This window comes from Acyrthosiphon pisum, chromosome A1 (assembly GCF_005508785.2).
Source record: "Acyrthosiphon pisum isolate AL4f chromosome A1, pea_aphid_22Mar2018_4r6ur, whole genome shotgun sequence".
NCBI lineage: Eukaryota > Metazoa > Arthropoda > Insecta > Hemiptera > Aphididae > Acyrthosiphon > Acyrthosiphon pisum.
This window is the reverse complement of record NC_042494.1, coordinates 134,783,357-134,799,795: the sequence shown is the minus strand read 5'-3', so window position 1 is coordinate 134,799,795 and position 16,439 is coordinate 134,783,357. Positions and strand designations below refer to the sequence as shown.

Sequence of the window (16,439 nt, the reverse complement as noted above, 5' to 3'; positions counted from 1 at the left end):
CCCCCCCAACACCATAGATTTTCTTTTTGTATTGGCACTGTGTTTTAGTCAATTTTTGTAGACCAATCTTACAACCTTTTTTTACTTTTGGCCCCCCCCCCCATGCCCCCTCCAAATTAAGCCCTGGATCTGCCACTGCATTACAAACGATTAAATTTCATTAATAGTACCAGTAAGAGATTAAAAAAATTGCTCTATAGACCAGACTACAGTAGGTATCTCGCATCGATACTTTTAAGAAAACAAGATTACTGTAAACCTGCTTTCAGCCATTGCGTTGTCATCTTACCGATGTCCGTTGACTGGCCGTCCTTTTAGCGTTACAGAACCATCGAAAAAAGCATACGAGTTTGATAAAATATCACTCTGATTGGCAAGAAACAAGTAAAATACATATTATTTTCATCCCATGAATTCCTTTACTTCCTTACAACAATAAAAACAAATATCAAATACCGTATTATAAAATTAAAATAATAGAGCATTTCTTTCAAGAGGTAAACAACATTTATTTCAAGGATCTCTATATTATTATTATGCTTTTTTTATGTATATACTAAAAACCGTTAAAACAATGTAGGTATGCATATCTCGACGATAATGTAAATAATTTTTGCATTTCTGATAATTGAGTTATGTTATAAGTAAGATCCATTTTTTAAATGTAATAACTTATCATTCCTTTCAAATGTATAATGAAAATAGACAATAGTATATTAATATCTATACTGATATGTGCCAGCAGAGCGTGGTAGTGAGACGACTAGACCATTGATTAAAATGCAGTGCATTCCTACTTTTTATCCTTTTATTTCCAAGTTCAGTGTTCATGTATGGTTTATAAAATATATGAAATGTTATAATCAGCTTGAATGTAACATGCTTTTAAAGATTATTTCTTGTATTATGTATATAATATCATATATATTATGTTAGTTACTTAGTTATTAATTAAATACATTTTAAGGTGAAAAGCGCTAAATATATTATATAAAAACATACCAACACTGGCAACACTTACAATTGTAATTAGTTTATAGTAAAATACTAAAATAGAAAATAGCATGAAAATTTCATACGATTAAATAAAATAGCTGTATTTTTAATACATTTTTAATTATATAATTATAGCCATATCAATAGTAGGTACTAGCGTACTGTGTATTAAAAAATATTGTAGGTATATTTATACAAGTTGATTTAGTTTCAAATATAAAAGAGATAAAAACATACAAATAAGAAGTACAAGAATGGTCCAGACGACAAGACGACTACATTTGGATGCACATCTTTATATACTTTTTTGTAAACACAATACGTAGGTTACCTATGATGTGTACAATATAATATCTATATATATTCTTCCATAACTTCCATAATTACCTACAATTTAAGAACAAGCTTTGGACATTTTTTATAGAAATTACAAATATGTTGTATGATTCATGAATAATAACATAATAATATATTGTATTATTTACTTTAAGTGTATGGTTTTTTTATTTAATAATAAAATTCAAGACAATATTATAAAATATTATAAATATGATTAAAAATACATTATTTTAGTATTTTTATTATTTGAAAATTTCTCAAATTCAGTACTAAAATAATAGCATAATGATATAATAAGTACTTAATAAAATAAAGTACATTTAAGTTTACATTTTAGTTTATACGTTTAAACTACATAATAATATTATCTGGATAATTTAATAATAATTTGAATAATTAATGTTAATTCATTATTGCATTGAATTTTAGTGTTTTACGCTATTCTTAATATTATATTATATTATGTCAATGTACCTATCTACTGTATAATATATGTATTACCATACACTATAAAATAAAAGAGAATGTTTATTTTTATATTGTGCACCTTTAATAAAAAATATATAATTATTATTTATTAAGTGACGGCAAACTTTTGACTTATTGTACTCTGAAATATTTTGTTAAAGTCATAATTTCATATTATACATATCAATATATTATATACACATCATACTTAATTTAAAGTTATTTTTTAATTTCTTTTCGTGTATACTTACTTAAATATAATTTAATTTAAATAATTCAACGTAGTTCTACAACATTCACCAAGCAATATTAGTATGTATTAATAATAATTATTAGTTTAAAAATGTAAAGGTATAAAATGAATCAAAGATATTAAAAAAAAAAAATTGAATATGTTTAGTAAATTGTTTGTCAGTAGGTATGTACTACACAAACCTAAAGTTATAATTCATTTATTTAATCATAGCTATATATTTTTATCGTAGGTACCTCCAAGGCTCCAATCATTTTATATTTTTATCAACAAAAAAAGAGTACCTATTACCTGTATAGCTATAGTTCGGACGGGTATTGCATTTCCCAGTGAACGTTTATTTAAATTTAATATAGGTGTCAGAATAACATATTTACTAGTGTTGTGAAATTTAATTTATTCAAAAAATTATTAAATTGTATTAAATAACAAAATGTATACAATATATATTAAACATATTTAAATTGGCAATTATATATTATATATATTATATATTATTAGTTCATTAATTCTATATTTTTGCATTTAGTTTAAAAACTAAAAAACTTAAATATATTAATTATCGTCAAAGTAATTCAGATTGCAGGCATTTATAACAATATTAAAGGCACGTTTGTATTACACACTTATAATGACAACATAAAAGTTCTTCACAGAAATCATTAAGATGTATAAGTGTGTAACAATAAGTAAATAAATAGGTCTTAAAGTGAATATACGAGGAAGTTACTAAAATAACGACAACAATTAAAATAATAACATGTCCTTCTAAAAGATCTTAAAATTAAAAATATGACTTTCATGAGTGTTTAACATATCATAAAAAATCAGAACTTGGTATTTTTTCAAGACTGACATACCTATTCAATAATACCTATTTGTTTACCTATATTATGTAAAATACACAATATTAATATGACTAGGTGCCTACTTTTATAACTCTTAAAAGTTACAATTTATATTACTACAATTTATTAATCTTTACTAACGGCCGGGACATGTAGATTTCTATATATGTTTTAATTTAATTTTCTTGGATAATTTAGATCATCAACATCCTGGCCCCTATCATTACACGCTCGGAGCTAAAACGGCCCACGCGCAGTCGTGCAGTAGTCTCGTATCGTGGGTACCTCATGGATACATCATCGTCGCGGCCGATTCACGTAAATTAATTACTATAAAAATAATAGAAAACACGTAAAACATACAACACAAAATGTGTATACCACGTGTGCAACACGCCTACAAACAGCATACGGCGATCACCCTGCAGGTAAAATCGTGACTTCCCGGCCAAGGACGTCCAGATCGCAGCTATAATACTATATATACAGTAGACATCAATGCTTGATGCGATATCAAAGGGACCACGTGCCTAGTCGCATTAACCGGTTGGTCGTACAAAACGATGCACAAAAATATAAAAACTGAATGCCTTACATTCAAAACGGAGAGACGAGAAGCTGGAATATCCAACATTCTGTCAGAAGTTCTCCACCTGGACAACTTAAAATGTATGATAAATGATTACCTTCATTATTAAGTTAATTTATTAATCGTTTATAATTTGTATACTATGTTCTCAATGTAAATTAAGTTAAACCGTAAACGTATGCTAAATCAATTCAGCCAATGGTCATAGTCGCCGAATATGTAATAATATGATGCTGTATGTACATACTATGTATTATCGTAATTGCGAAACACACCAACAACACTGTCTACCTATTTATATATTATGCCTCTACTCTGTCACAGTAATCATCCACTGAAAATATAAGCTATAGGTATATAATATTATATTATGTCAATGTATATTTTCATTTTATTCTTTATTCAAGAATTTCCGTTACGCATTATATAATATATATATATATAGGTGTATACACATTCATCAATACATGTTTGTTTAATGTATATATATATATATATATTTATATTTTATACACATTAAGCGACCATAACACGAGACACATATCTAATTACACACTACTAACAAGACAAGTAGGTTAGTATACCTACAATACACTCACGACTCACCCACCCACCTGTTTACGAAAAATGGTATACGTTGATACGTTATAATATAATATTGTATTACTTATTAACTTATATATAGGTAGAGGCAATAGGCATACAAACGGAATACGTCGCGGGTTGTGGGCTGTGAAGCCGTGTGGGCCATCCTTCGCTCGGTAGAAATCTCTGTATCGATCGTCGCTAAATCTAATACGTGTGTTGTTCTATATGTTACTATATTATAAGGTATGTCATACATAATATTATAGTTATTACTTATTACTACCCGACGACTAAAAAATATGTATTTCCATCCGCGGCGGCTTTAATGCAAATATTACGCGCCGGACCAATCATCAAAATTCCGTTCGCATCGGTACACGCGTACACATAATATTATATACATTTGTTTTTGTAGTAATTAGTAATTACCGACATATCATCCATATCGTACAACGATATTGTGATTCGTGTATAGTCGGTGATCGCTTCCCGTTTGGATTACGTCCAATTCCACGTGCGATTTACATAACGAGATAATATAAATGCAATGTTGTGCTCATGATGCGGTTTAATATGATTTTCAATTTCACCATTTTTACTACGTCGAAAGGCGTATACTGCAGTATAGGTGTATGTATGTATATTATAAGGTGCAAGACGTGTAAAATATCATTTTCATAATATCGTACCGATTAAGGTCGATAAATGTGTGGTTATAGGTACACACTTACGCTGTAGAATAATGTACCAACACCTAGTGTTGTACCTACGTCTCTGGTCGGTTCTTACAACTTAATACAAATGCTGACTATACATAGGTATATGTAAATTATAAATATCATAATGTAATAACAAAACGGAACCAAATGAAAACGTTAAATTAATATTGCGGTTTTATTTTAATAGATCCTCGGCGGTGACCTTTTTTGCTATTACGAGATCAATGTCAAGGACAGAAATAATCCAAACGATACCATGTTCGTTGGTTCCGCTCGAAGTGCCTTATCATCGGGTAAAGACTAAAGTTGCACTGCCGTGTTCATGGCCAATATCCGAAATTAACGGTCGCGTCAATAGACGTAACCTTAAAGGCGTCAAGATTTATGATAATCACGAAACAATATATATAGCTCCAATTCCAGTATTTCACCTATAGAAAAAAGCTACCTATATATTATAATTGTATTTTAACAAATACATTTTTTTCAAGTTATGTTTTAAAAATTAAAATATGTATGAAATTAACAATTAGGACTTAGGAGTTAATATTAAACATTTTTTCTATATATTTTAGTTTTAGAAATTCTGTCCTTGATTTAAGACATAAATTAAAATGTTCACTAAATTCATACTATCATTACTACTTTTTAAAACTTCAGTAAGACGTAATTAAACTGATTTAAATAATCCATAAAATCATATGTTAAAATGTAATTCCTAATTATTAAATATGTATTTATATTATAATTTTTACGAACATAAATAGAACTATTTCTATTTTTTTATGGTATCTAATTCAGATAGCTTTAAATTTAATAAATACAAAGTTTCAATCTTAGATGTTAAATAACATATATTTTCAACAAAAGTTGTTATGCATTTTTAGGCACCTATGTACTTTTAAAACATAGATACTAAATAATTTAAGAAAAATAAGTTTATCTTATATAAATCAAGAAAAAAAAATTCAGTTTCAAAAAAACTATGGCATTTAAGTACATAACGTGTGTAGTGTGTATACATTATTCTTGTATGCAATATTATGTAGTGTATACCTACATGGTATAATTTATAGACACTATACGCATAGATATAAATTAATGTTTTGCAAAAAACACAGATTTGCTTTATTTTTATTACTTTATTGTTTTTAAAAATATATGGCTATTTCTAGTAGATTTTACCATATATTAATGGTCATAGCTGATAACTATTATTTACGAGACACCAAGGTTGCAGAACAAATTTAAAGGTCCCAAAAAGTTACTCAATGTAGGTCAATTCAAAAAGAAAATTCGTTCTTTTATTCACTTATTTTTATAGCTATATACTATAGATTTTCGTTAAATACGTATAGGCTACCTTAGATTGAAATAATAAATTTGTAAACAATGACAAGGTTATATGTAGGCAGATTGAAAACAACAGACTTGATGTAATGATGTGTACGCTTAAAAACAAAAGAAATTAAATGCAAAGTCATTTAATGTATTTAAATTGATATTTTATTTAAATAATTTGAACTTTAAAACATAACCTGAGTTTACCAGACATTGTATTAATAATAATATACATTTATATGGCTTAAAATTTGATGAACTGAGTGACTCGGAAACACCTGAAGAATCCACGAAATGTCTGTATACCTATAGGTGTTACACAATGTAGTATCATGACAGAAATCTATGGAAAAATCAATTGACTACACCGATACAACTTACAACAGTTGTAGATCCCGATATGACGCTCAATCAAGAGTCGATTTGGCTATCACTGTACAAAGGGGAATCAAATACAACCGATAGGTTTACACTGCCGAAAAAGTATCCCTAGGCTCGTAGTGTACCGATAGACAACGGCCTCTGCCTACACTCAAAATTCTAGAACAATAATTCATTATTTTTGGAAGCACTCCTTAATTAATACAATTTTCGAAAATTATAATATATATTACAACTACACTGTGCAACCGGTTTGCCCCCGTGCCTGAAGACATAGGATGTATTAGGTGCCTACAAGCATGCTGTACTACGGTGTTTACATCGTGCACCCGTTGTAAATTAATCAATCATAACCGTGTAAGTAGGAGACAAGTTATTATTTATTTGTAGGTATTATTATGTACCATAGGTAATCATATCGTGTACCATATGTGTGTACATACCACATAGATCCCTATAAACACTCAGCAATGCACCGAGTTCCGGGACATAACTCGTATATACTTCCTAGAATATAGATGCTCATTAAACTAATGGGAAATTTATTTCAAAAAGTACGCTCAACGATGAGTAAATAATAGGTACTCTAACTTCGCCATACATCAAGCGATCGGTAGCTAAAAAAGGCGCGACTTGTTATAAGAATATAAGGTGTTTGGTGCGTTTATCCTTGTCATTAATTACGGATATGAATGCACAAACGATTCGGACTTAAATTATAAATTGTTGTCTAGAAAATATATTATAATTTATAACTGTACACAAGTATATTATATTATAGAATCTCAATAAAACGTACTGCTTGCAATTTCACTCGAATAAATTATTTTCTTCATAACACAACAGTTAAATGTGATGCGTGATTAGAATAAATAAATCAAAAATTCATAGTATTATATTATATTTTTATTATATGTATTTGTTGGAAATACTAACTTTCTAATAGATTCATCACTTTAAAAGTGAATTTAGTTGGGGCGATGCCTATATTTATTGGCCCTAAGAAGATATTTAACTTAAAATAATTTATTTTTTCTTAGTATCTCAAGCGAACGCTCCACAATGTTTACGTGACACATCAATCAATTGAAAGTTGATAGTTATAAACTGTATTTACAAATTCAAAATAAAACTTCACTACCTATTTATTGTACCGAGATATTTTCCTGGCATACGGCTATTACTTTATAGATACATATAATTTTAATTAAATTAATTTCTTCACTTGGTTATAATTTTTTATTTTTAAAAATATTAATATTTTTTAAATGTACAGAATCCCATTTTTAACATTGTTATAATTTCTTCATCATTTAAAATGCTTAACTCAAAATGGTTTGAGTAATTTTACTTAAATGGTCAGAAAAGTAAACTATAGAGACAAGGAATTAAATTCTTTAAGTATAAACCTAAGATGTAAAAAATATCCATTCTTAGAATATTCAAATTCCTAAATACATATATGGTTTTTATGTACACGACATAAAAATAAATGTTAAAATCGATGTTATAACTAGAATTCATGGCACTAACTAAGGTACTTTTTAAATTATATCCAAAAACAAGACAATAAACTAACACAATATAATAATAAAAGCTAATATAATAATTATTACAGGTAAACACATTACTATGAAAATAAAAAAATAATATTGTCTCTTGTTTATTTCAAGACAAGTTTAAAACTTGAGTTTTTAAATTTAACGAGATTTATCATTTGAATAGAACTGTAAAAACATTATGTCTATTGTCTATTGTAGGAACCTAATCAATATGATCAGATCGACATACGACAATAAAGTCAGTGTTATCTCGTGTAATCGTGCTATCGAACTAATATTCTAATAAATCCCATTTGGAATCAAGATCCGTGAGTGGATCACAATTTGCAGAGGGTAAATACATTATAGTAAATAAATAGTACAATAGGTACGCGTCTATAAATCCTAATAATAATAATAATAATATAGGCGTGCGATGGCTCCAATTTCTGGTCGATTCTGAGATGGTGGGATGGCGACGGGGATTTACTAAAATGCTATATCACTAATAATCTCAAATTACGACAAACCACCACTGATATTGATTATAAAATATACATATTATTAAACATAATATTATACAATATTATACGTATTTTCAAATTTTCAATGCCCAAAAAATTTCAAGTCGATAGCACTGTGCGCACGCCTATGCTAATCCTAATGAAAATATAATAATATTACTATCGTAAAGTCGTCTTACCGGATTGCCGACGGTTCTGCCTGACAAACCCAGGCTGCGCACTGCGGTCTTCGCCCAAGAGAAACGAGTTGGGCTCCTGTTCTTCAGCCCATTTTTCCGTGTTGTGAGCCATGACGGAGCCGATCGATTACGCACGACGATGTTGCTCGATCTTCGATTCCATCGGCTAGTGACTAGTATACGACTGGCTAATACCAACAAGAATAAAAAGTAACAATGATATTATAAAGTATAAGGTGCAAGATATACCTAATTGCAGGTGGGTAATAATAATATTTCGCAATCCTCGTTTGGCGGAAGACTTAAATTTAGTTTTCCGGGGTGATGTTATAGAGAACGACCGTGTATTATACTGCGCTGGCAACGAAAAACCGCACGATACCGTCGTAGGAATTAATATTACGATAAACTCTGAGGTGGTGGCGGCGGCGGCGATAAATAGATAGTTACCTAGTATACGGCATATAGTCGCGGATGATATGCGTTCGATAATAATAATTGTGGGTGGAAAAAACTCGCGCACGATTGTGATTTTATAATTTATATATCATTATCGCTGTCATAACAACAATAATATTTAAATACCGGCGTGGTGGCGCGCAAAACCGACGCCGGTCGCGGTCGCCAGCAGTTGATGACACCGAGGGTATAGGAGCGACGGTCGACTGTACACACACGCGTACCTACCTACCTACACCAATGCGTCATGCGTACATAATCATACACGCGTATGATACACATAATATTATGTATTTTATAGGTTACCTAGGTATACCGTGTCCGTGTGTGCAAGTACCTACCTATGCGTGTGAGGAAATTTGGTTCAAGGAACTCGGCGTATGCTCGCAGGAAATCAAGGACTCGGAGTTAAATAATAATAATAATAAACAGACAACAACGAAAAAAACTATGTTATATTATATTGTATTATATTATATTATAATAATATTATATTGTATAGGTACATGTCGTTATTCGGTATTGTTATTGTAAACATGCTCCGCGGTGCGCATAAGTGATGGTGCGCGTGTACGGCGCGTGTCGTGTAATATACCCACCTGAGCGCGCGCTGTGAGTATATACGAGGGTTTCAGGGTTTGCAACAATATCGTTTTAATTAATTATTTATTCGTCTAATTAATACCATCTCAAAAAAAAATTAATCATGATAATACATTTAATTGTACAAAAACTTTCTTTTGTTTTAATCCAATATAACGTCTGCACATTTGTCAATGATAAATAAAACACAGCCCCAGTATGTAAGTCAAACGCTCCAAAATAAAATTCTTTATAATTTTTTTTAATAGGCAATGCGCCTTGTCCACACTCTAGGATGCAAATGGGTCAGAGAGAGAAAATTAATAGTGAGCCGTTTATATCTATCCGCAGTACCGTATTTAGATATCCGAATGAAATTTGGATTATTTTTATAATTTAACTCAATAATATATAGGTAACAAAATGTAGTGTTTTATTTCCATAAAGGAGCTGTCTTTTCATTTTTATAATGTTATAAAAATACCTCTACATATACATTTACCTATTTCTAATTTATTAAACAAACTCTATATAGTTCCCTCGGTCGTTTAACTTGAAATCTCAGTTTCTCTTTTTTATTTACATAAACTAACGGAGATAAATAATTTTTAGAAGAAACATATTAATAGCAATAGATCAAATACCTTAAACCCAAATAAAAAAGGACGATTTAAATATCTCTCCCATTCCCTGAAAATATGCTACAGATTAGCTATTTATGTATCATCGTGCAACAGCTGCTGCAGACTTTCAAATAAAATAAAATCAACATTACTAATATTATTACATTATATATTATAGTGTATGTACGAAACACGATTATCGCATAGATAATATAAAGTATATATTATTGCATATTATTATAGTAACAACACGATGAAATCGACGACGATAGATGCGAGATAAGAGGCTGCTCCTCGTTTCGTACATTTTAGGTGTTAGAAAATTGTCCAATAATGTATTGATGTCCAATAGAAAACATTGTACGTTTGTCTATCAGTTTTTAAATTGTTTTCAATTAAATATGATATAATATAATAGATATTATACCGGTATTTTTAACAAATATTGGTTTCGATTTTGAATTTCATATTATTTTACCGTTTCGTTTTCGGTTTTTAATACCTACCGGTTTTGATTTCTATATTAATACATTTTGATATTGATATCATTTTCAATAATAAATCATCAAAATGATTTTTAAACCGGTCCCAAGCTCCGGACTTTCACTAATTTTTAGTAGTATAATATAGGTTTGCAGTACGAAATTTGAGACATTTGGCCCGGAGGTACCTAATCCCCGGCTGCGACGCACGTGGTCGACAGTTGATCGGACCACAAAAAGTTGTATCGCAGTTACACATATCGTATATACACAAAATGTGTAAGGTAGATAAGTATTAACTATTTACCCTTTTCTCTACTTTACTTTTCGAATATTATATAATTAATATATTATAATAATCTATTATAATCCATGTCGGGTGTTATTTACAGATCTTTAATGAAAACTATTTTTATTAGACGTACCTACCTAAAGGCTAAAATATAGGTTCGCTCATTTTAATTCATAATCAAAATAATTAATCAAATTTCTGCGGAAATCTTAAAAAAACTAAATAAAGCCAAATACTAAAATAACTAAAATAGCGCTTGTTAATGTCTTAAGTCCAGAATCACCGTATACACCTCGCTATCAATGTAACTATTATAAGCTGCAATAGTTGGTATAATGGTATGGTGTGGAGAATTGTCGACTGTCGTAAACTTTATATGACAGAAGATAACAGATAACTTTTCAAACGTTAAATCGCTATACCTTCATAACCAAATCCAAATGTTTGTACAGATTACGCTAGTCGTAACTTTAATATTTCTAATCTGGTACACCGCATGCATACTAAGTATCAACGCACATTTTTAAAATATGTTTTCCCTAATAATTAATGTTCCCACTATCCCACCGAAAATTGGTATAAATCGTATGACAAACAAGTATATCGTTTAGCATAATCCTAATTTCATCGATATTTCTGGGAGGCACAGTCAACATAAATTTGGTTGCTTATCACTTTCCTAACGAGAAATATTGTTATTGTCAATCCATCATAATCGGGTACATAGGTATTTATAACATGCCAGTGACAATAGAAAAAAAATGAATATTAATTGTTACGATTACTTATTAATTTTATTATGATGAATGTTAAATTTCACACCATTCAATTATTATAGGTAGGCGGTAACTACAAAAATCGATTTATTTAATATATAGGCTCTATTATTAATGTCATGTTAAAAATATATTTTTACATAATTTTAATTTTAATTTTTTTAAATGTGATATAAGTAAACATTATTTTGATTTACAGTTTCATGAATGATGAACATAAATTACAAACCATTACAAATTATGTAATTATTTTTCTACAGCATAGATACCTACTTTTTTTTGTTACAATGATACAATTTATCATTTTTAATTTTTATTGAATTTAATAGGTGACTTGTATTTAAATCGCGAGTGTATATATTATTCGATAGTTTATATAACTGCTTGTATACAAACACAGAGCTAAATACATATGGCACACAATACTTTAATATCATTTTTTTTAAACTATTCAATAACGTATAACTTCACTAATTTATCAAGAGTTTCTTTTAAAAAATAATTAATTAACGACTAAAAAAATATTTATTGTGAACTTATTAGAAACGAAAATACGATAACTGTATGATTGTAAAATTATGTTCGTAAGTTTGAAAATGTAGGTACCTATTATATCATCTTTTTAAATATTGCTTATGCTAAAATGTAAATTACCTATTTCTATACTAGTAAAAATTGATATAAAAAACAGTGCACAACTAATAGGTAGCATATTATATTATATTATTTTAATTTTATGAGAAAATCATTCGATTAAAAAAGTATTTTTCTAGAAATTTCATTGGATATACTAAAAGTATAATCGTGATTTAAAACTTATTTGTAGGTAGTTAAAAATTAAGAAGTGTTAGGTAGCTATTATCTGAATAATTTTCATCGTTGATTGATAATATAAAATTATAAAATTAATAATATAGGGGTTCGCATTGCAATGATGGAAGGGTTATTCGGTATAGCATGTATATATAGGTAGTAATTATCTATTGACATTTTTATCAACTACCACGTTGAATAGGGGCACCAAATATGACTGCTCCGGGGCACTAATCATAGTTAACAGTTAGCACTACACTTTTTAAACGTCTAAGTAAATTATTGTTCCGATCGAATTTTTCGTATGTTATATTTTGATCGACAGCTGACGCTAACCCGCCGGTGTACCATCAACTCTATATATCGATGTATGAAGACAAACACAATATAACAATATCTGAATATATTTTGGAAAAGCATCAATATAATTATAGAAGCACTGTTATAAACCAAACACTGAAAATCCGCGTTCGCCATCGATCGTCATCCGTAGAAGGTACCGCATAGGTTTTCAGGATTTACTAACCTTAGAGACCCTGCCCATTAAACGCGTCGAAATCGTGATCGCTCGGCCAACATCCATAGATGGCGTAACTCTACGTACAAATGTGTAAGGTGGAGATGTGTAATATAGGACCAGAGTTAATTAAATCCTTTTTCGTCAGTTTAAAGCGATGCCCTTAGCCCTTAGCTGTTTTTATCATCTATATCGGTGTCAAACATGACATGAATGTATGCGTTAACATGGTCACACGGTTCCATCGAAAATCGATGTGCATGCCGCGTCACAAGCCAAACCAAGACTGTGTACACAGTACACCCCACACCACCACCCTATGTATTCAATTCGGCTGAGGGACTCGCGAGGAAGGAAACAAAATTACACATTAAATATTGGTACAGTACGATTTGATACATGAAGACGATTGTCACGCAACAGACGAGTGCAGACTTACCGCCGCGGACGACGTGCAGGAATACGATCGCAATACCACCGCGGTCGGCGCAGACCGCGGTAACCGCGGTAGTTATATGTAATACCTGTTACGATATTATTATATAGACACGAACGAACGACGCGGTTACCTATGCGTACACGGCCGATGTATTAGTAATAGCGTATTAGAAATTTCGCGATTACGAATATTATAATCCATTACTATATTATTGTTGTCGTCGTTTTGCGTGCAACGTCGGTGACGGCCAAAAGTGCACTTATTGCAGCGGTGTGTATATACAAACGGTACCGTTTATATAGAGGCGCACTGCACACCTGCAGGAGCAGCAGCAGCGGATGGACGCGTGCGACACGTGCAAAACGGAACGGCGACGGACGCGAGCGTAAGATACTATTATATCGGGGCGAGCGCGCGTGCTGCACGGAACGCGACAGAAACCAGACTTGAGCGGATACGCGCAGACACACCGGTTTTTGTGGCGGCGGCGCGCGGTCGCGGGCCATTGAGGAGTAAAAAAACCGTATACAATATACGCGCGCGCGCGCACACGGACACACCGGTGTATAATATAATGTGTGAGTGTGTGTGTGTGTGTGTGTGTGTAAAAATATGTATAAAGTGTGAGTGTGTGTATTATAAAAACAAAATATGTAATAATCATAATAATTAATATACGTAAAGCGTTGAGATGTCGGCTACAGAATTTCCACCACCAAATCCGCGAGTCCTCGGTCATATAATAATAATATAACATTATATTATATTGTTGTACCTGCTAAATATTATACATTTATAGAGGTAGTACCTACCACCTATTTGCGGCAAAATGCAGGTCGTCGTCGTCCCAAGAGGAAAATGCGCGTCCGCGACGCATGGGTACGACCGGTTTACGCGATGCGCTACGATTTAAGACGTTTCTCGCGCGTTTTTCGTTGGTTTTTTTTCGTTATACTGCTACATCGGAATATAATATTATCATAATATCCTATACGGGCATGGATGTTAGAATGTAAAAAACCAACGAGTCGTATTACCGCGACGAACGAACAAGACGGTTTTTTTTTCGTATGATGTTGTTGTTTATATTAGAGTTATTACGTAGGTGGGTACGTCTTATACCTACGTCTGGTCGTTATGCGTTCCACAACAAAGTATATAATGCTAATGTCGAGTAGTGTATAATAAATTATATTATTATAATTTACATTCACGGGACGGAAACGAAAACAGTTATACGCTGCCTAAGTAAAATTTGAAGTGATTTCGGAACATGTTTAGAGGTACTATTATAATACATTAATATTAGATATCCTCAGAACGAATTATATGACTATACAATGATCAATATACAGATACCAAAACCATATAGTATATAAATTATAAACAGGGGTTGTAGAAAATACTAAAGGTACAAAGAAACAAAGTCAAAAACACGTTTAGTTGGCGCAACGAGGAGGTGCTTGTTTCCTTGGGAGTGCTAGACTTCTATAGCGGCTAGCCGCAGGCTTATTTCATTATGCTAAAAATCCAGAAAAATATTTTTCTGACCTATTGTCTAAGTGTTTCTCTACTATAATTGAAATAGTGTAAAATATGACCCTTATAAAAGTATTAATGAAATTAAAAAAAAACTATTATGCATTTAGGCAGATAGGAACCTATATGATAATAAACAACAAAAGTACATTTTATAAATATGAAACACAATGTTTTTATTAGCCCTATATTGCTTTAATATTTATAACGAGCAAATCACTGGTAAATATGCTGGTTTGACTTCTTTTTTTATTGTGCTGAGAAATATAGATGGTTCACACTTTTTTGCTATAAGTAAAAAAAATTATTTTTATCCGAATTTTTAAATAGTAGGTACTTATCTTATGAAAAAATGAGACGTCCTTTCATAGTAAAGCCTTGGTTATAGATACTATTAAATTATTATTAAAAATAAAAACAATTAGACCCAGCTTACAAATATGATACATTAATACATTATACAGTTTTGAAAAAAAACTGTGCCCAGATTAGTAGAATACACAATAACATATTTTCACTACTTGAAAAAACAGTCGTCTTATAATCAAGTACAAAATATTAGCACCCCACCACCCCAATATTTAATCTCAAGTTACATAAATGTGAATAAACTATATGCTTTTTACAAGTTATGTACTTATGTCTTATATTATGATATAACTATACGCAGATAGAGCAAAATGATAAAATAATTTTACCCACATCAATACATCATACCTACCTATAGTGTAATAAAATGTTATTAATTAAATATTCGAGATATACTATGATAAAAATAATGAATTACGCAGGTGAAAAATAAATGTGTTCCAACCAATATAGGTGCTGCAGCTTTTTATAGACACCCACGCAAATGTTATAACATTTTAGCGAGAACGAATGCTTAGTGACTATACATATTATTATAATATAGGTAAACTAAAATTTAAAATAAAATATATTTTAATTTTTAGTTGGAAATCCAATAATAGTTATTCTCTTCAGTTGTAATATAAACTCGGATAGCGTAGACACTTTTAAGTTAGATGATATATTATTATAGATTTATTAGAAAACTTTTAAATTTTAATCATTTTCTTAAAAAACACACATTCAAATATTGAATGTGATTTAAAGCCAAGTCAAAAATGTAATAAATACTACAAGGTATA

The 16,439-nt window shown here is 30.5% G+C and overlaps 1 protein-coding gene across 4 annotated transcripts in view; it reads right to left on the bottom strand.

Annotated features, from left to right (window-relative positions):
- The window catches only part of LOC100159286 (organic cation transporter protein), a 72,523-nt gene extending 58,328 nt beyond the window's left edge, over positions 1-14,195 (bottom strand). The window contains exons 1-2 of one of the 4 annotated variants that reach the window (XM_016808353.2): positions 13,954-14,195; positions 8,767-8,961 (exon numbers count right to left, since the gene is read on the bottom strand). In XM_016808353.2, the coding sequence (XP_016663842.1) occupies positions 8,767-8,878 (112 nt within the window). In that variant the 5' untranslated portion in view covers positions 8,879-8,961; positions 13,954-14,195. Of the gene's footprint in view, positions 1-8,766; positions 8,962-9,015; positions 9,428-13,953 lie in introns of those variants that run through there. The other 3 variants (XM_008189718.3, XM_016808354.2, XM_003247775.4) reach the window with 3 other exon arrangements.
- Between the last annotated feature and the right edge of the window lie 2,244 nt (positions 14,196-16,439).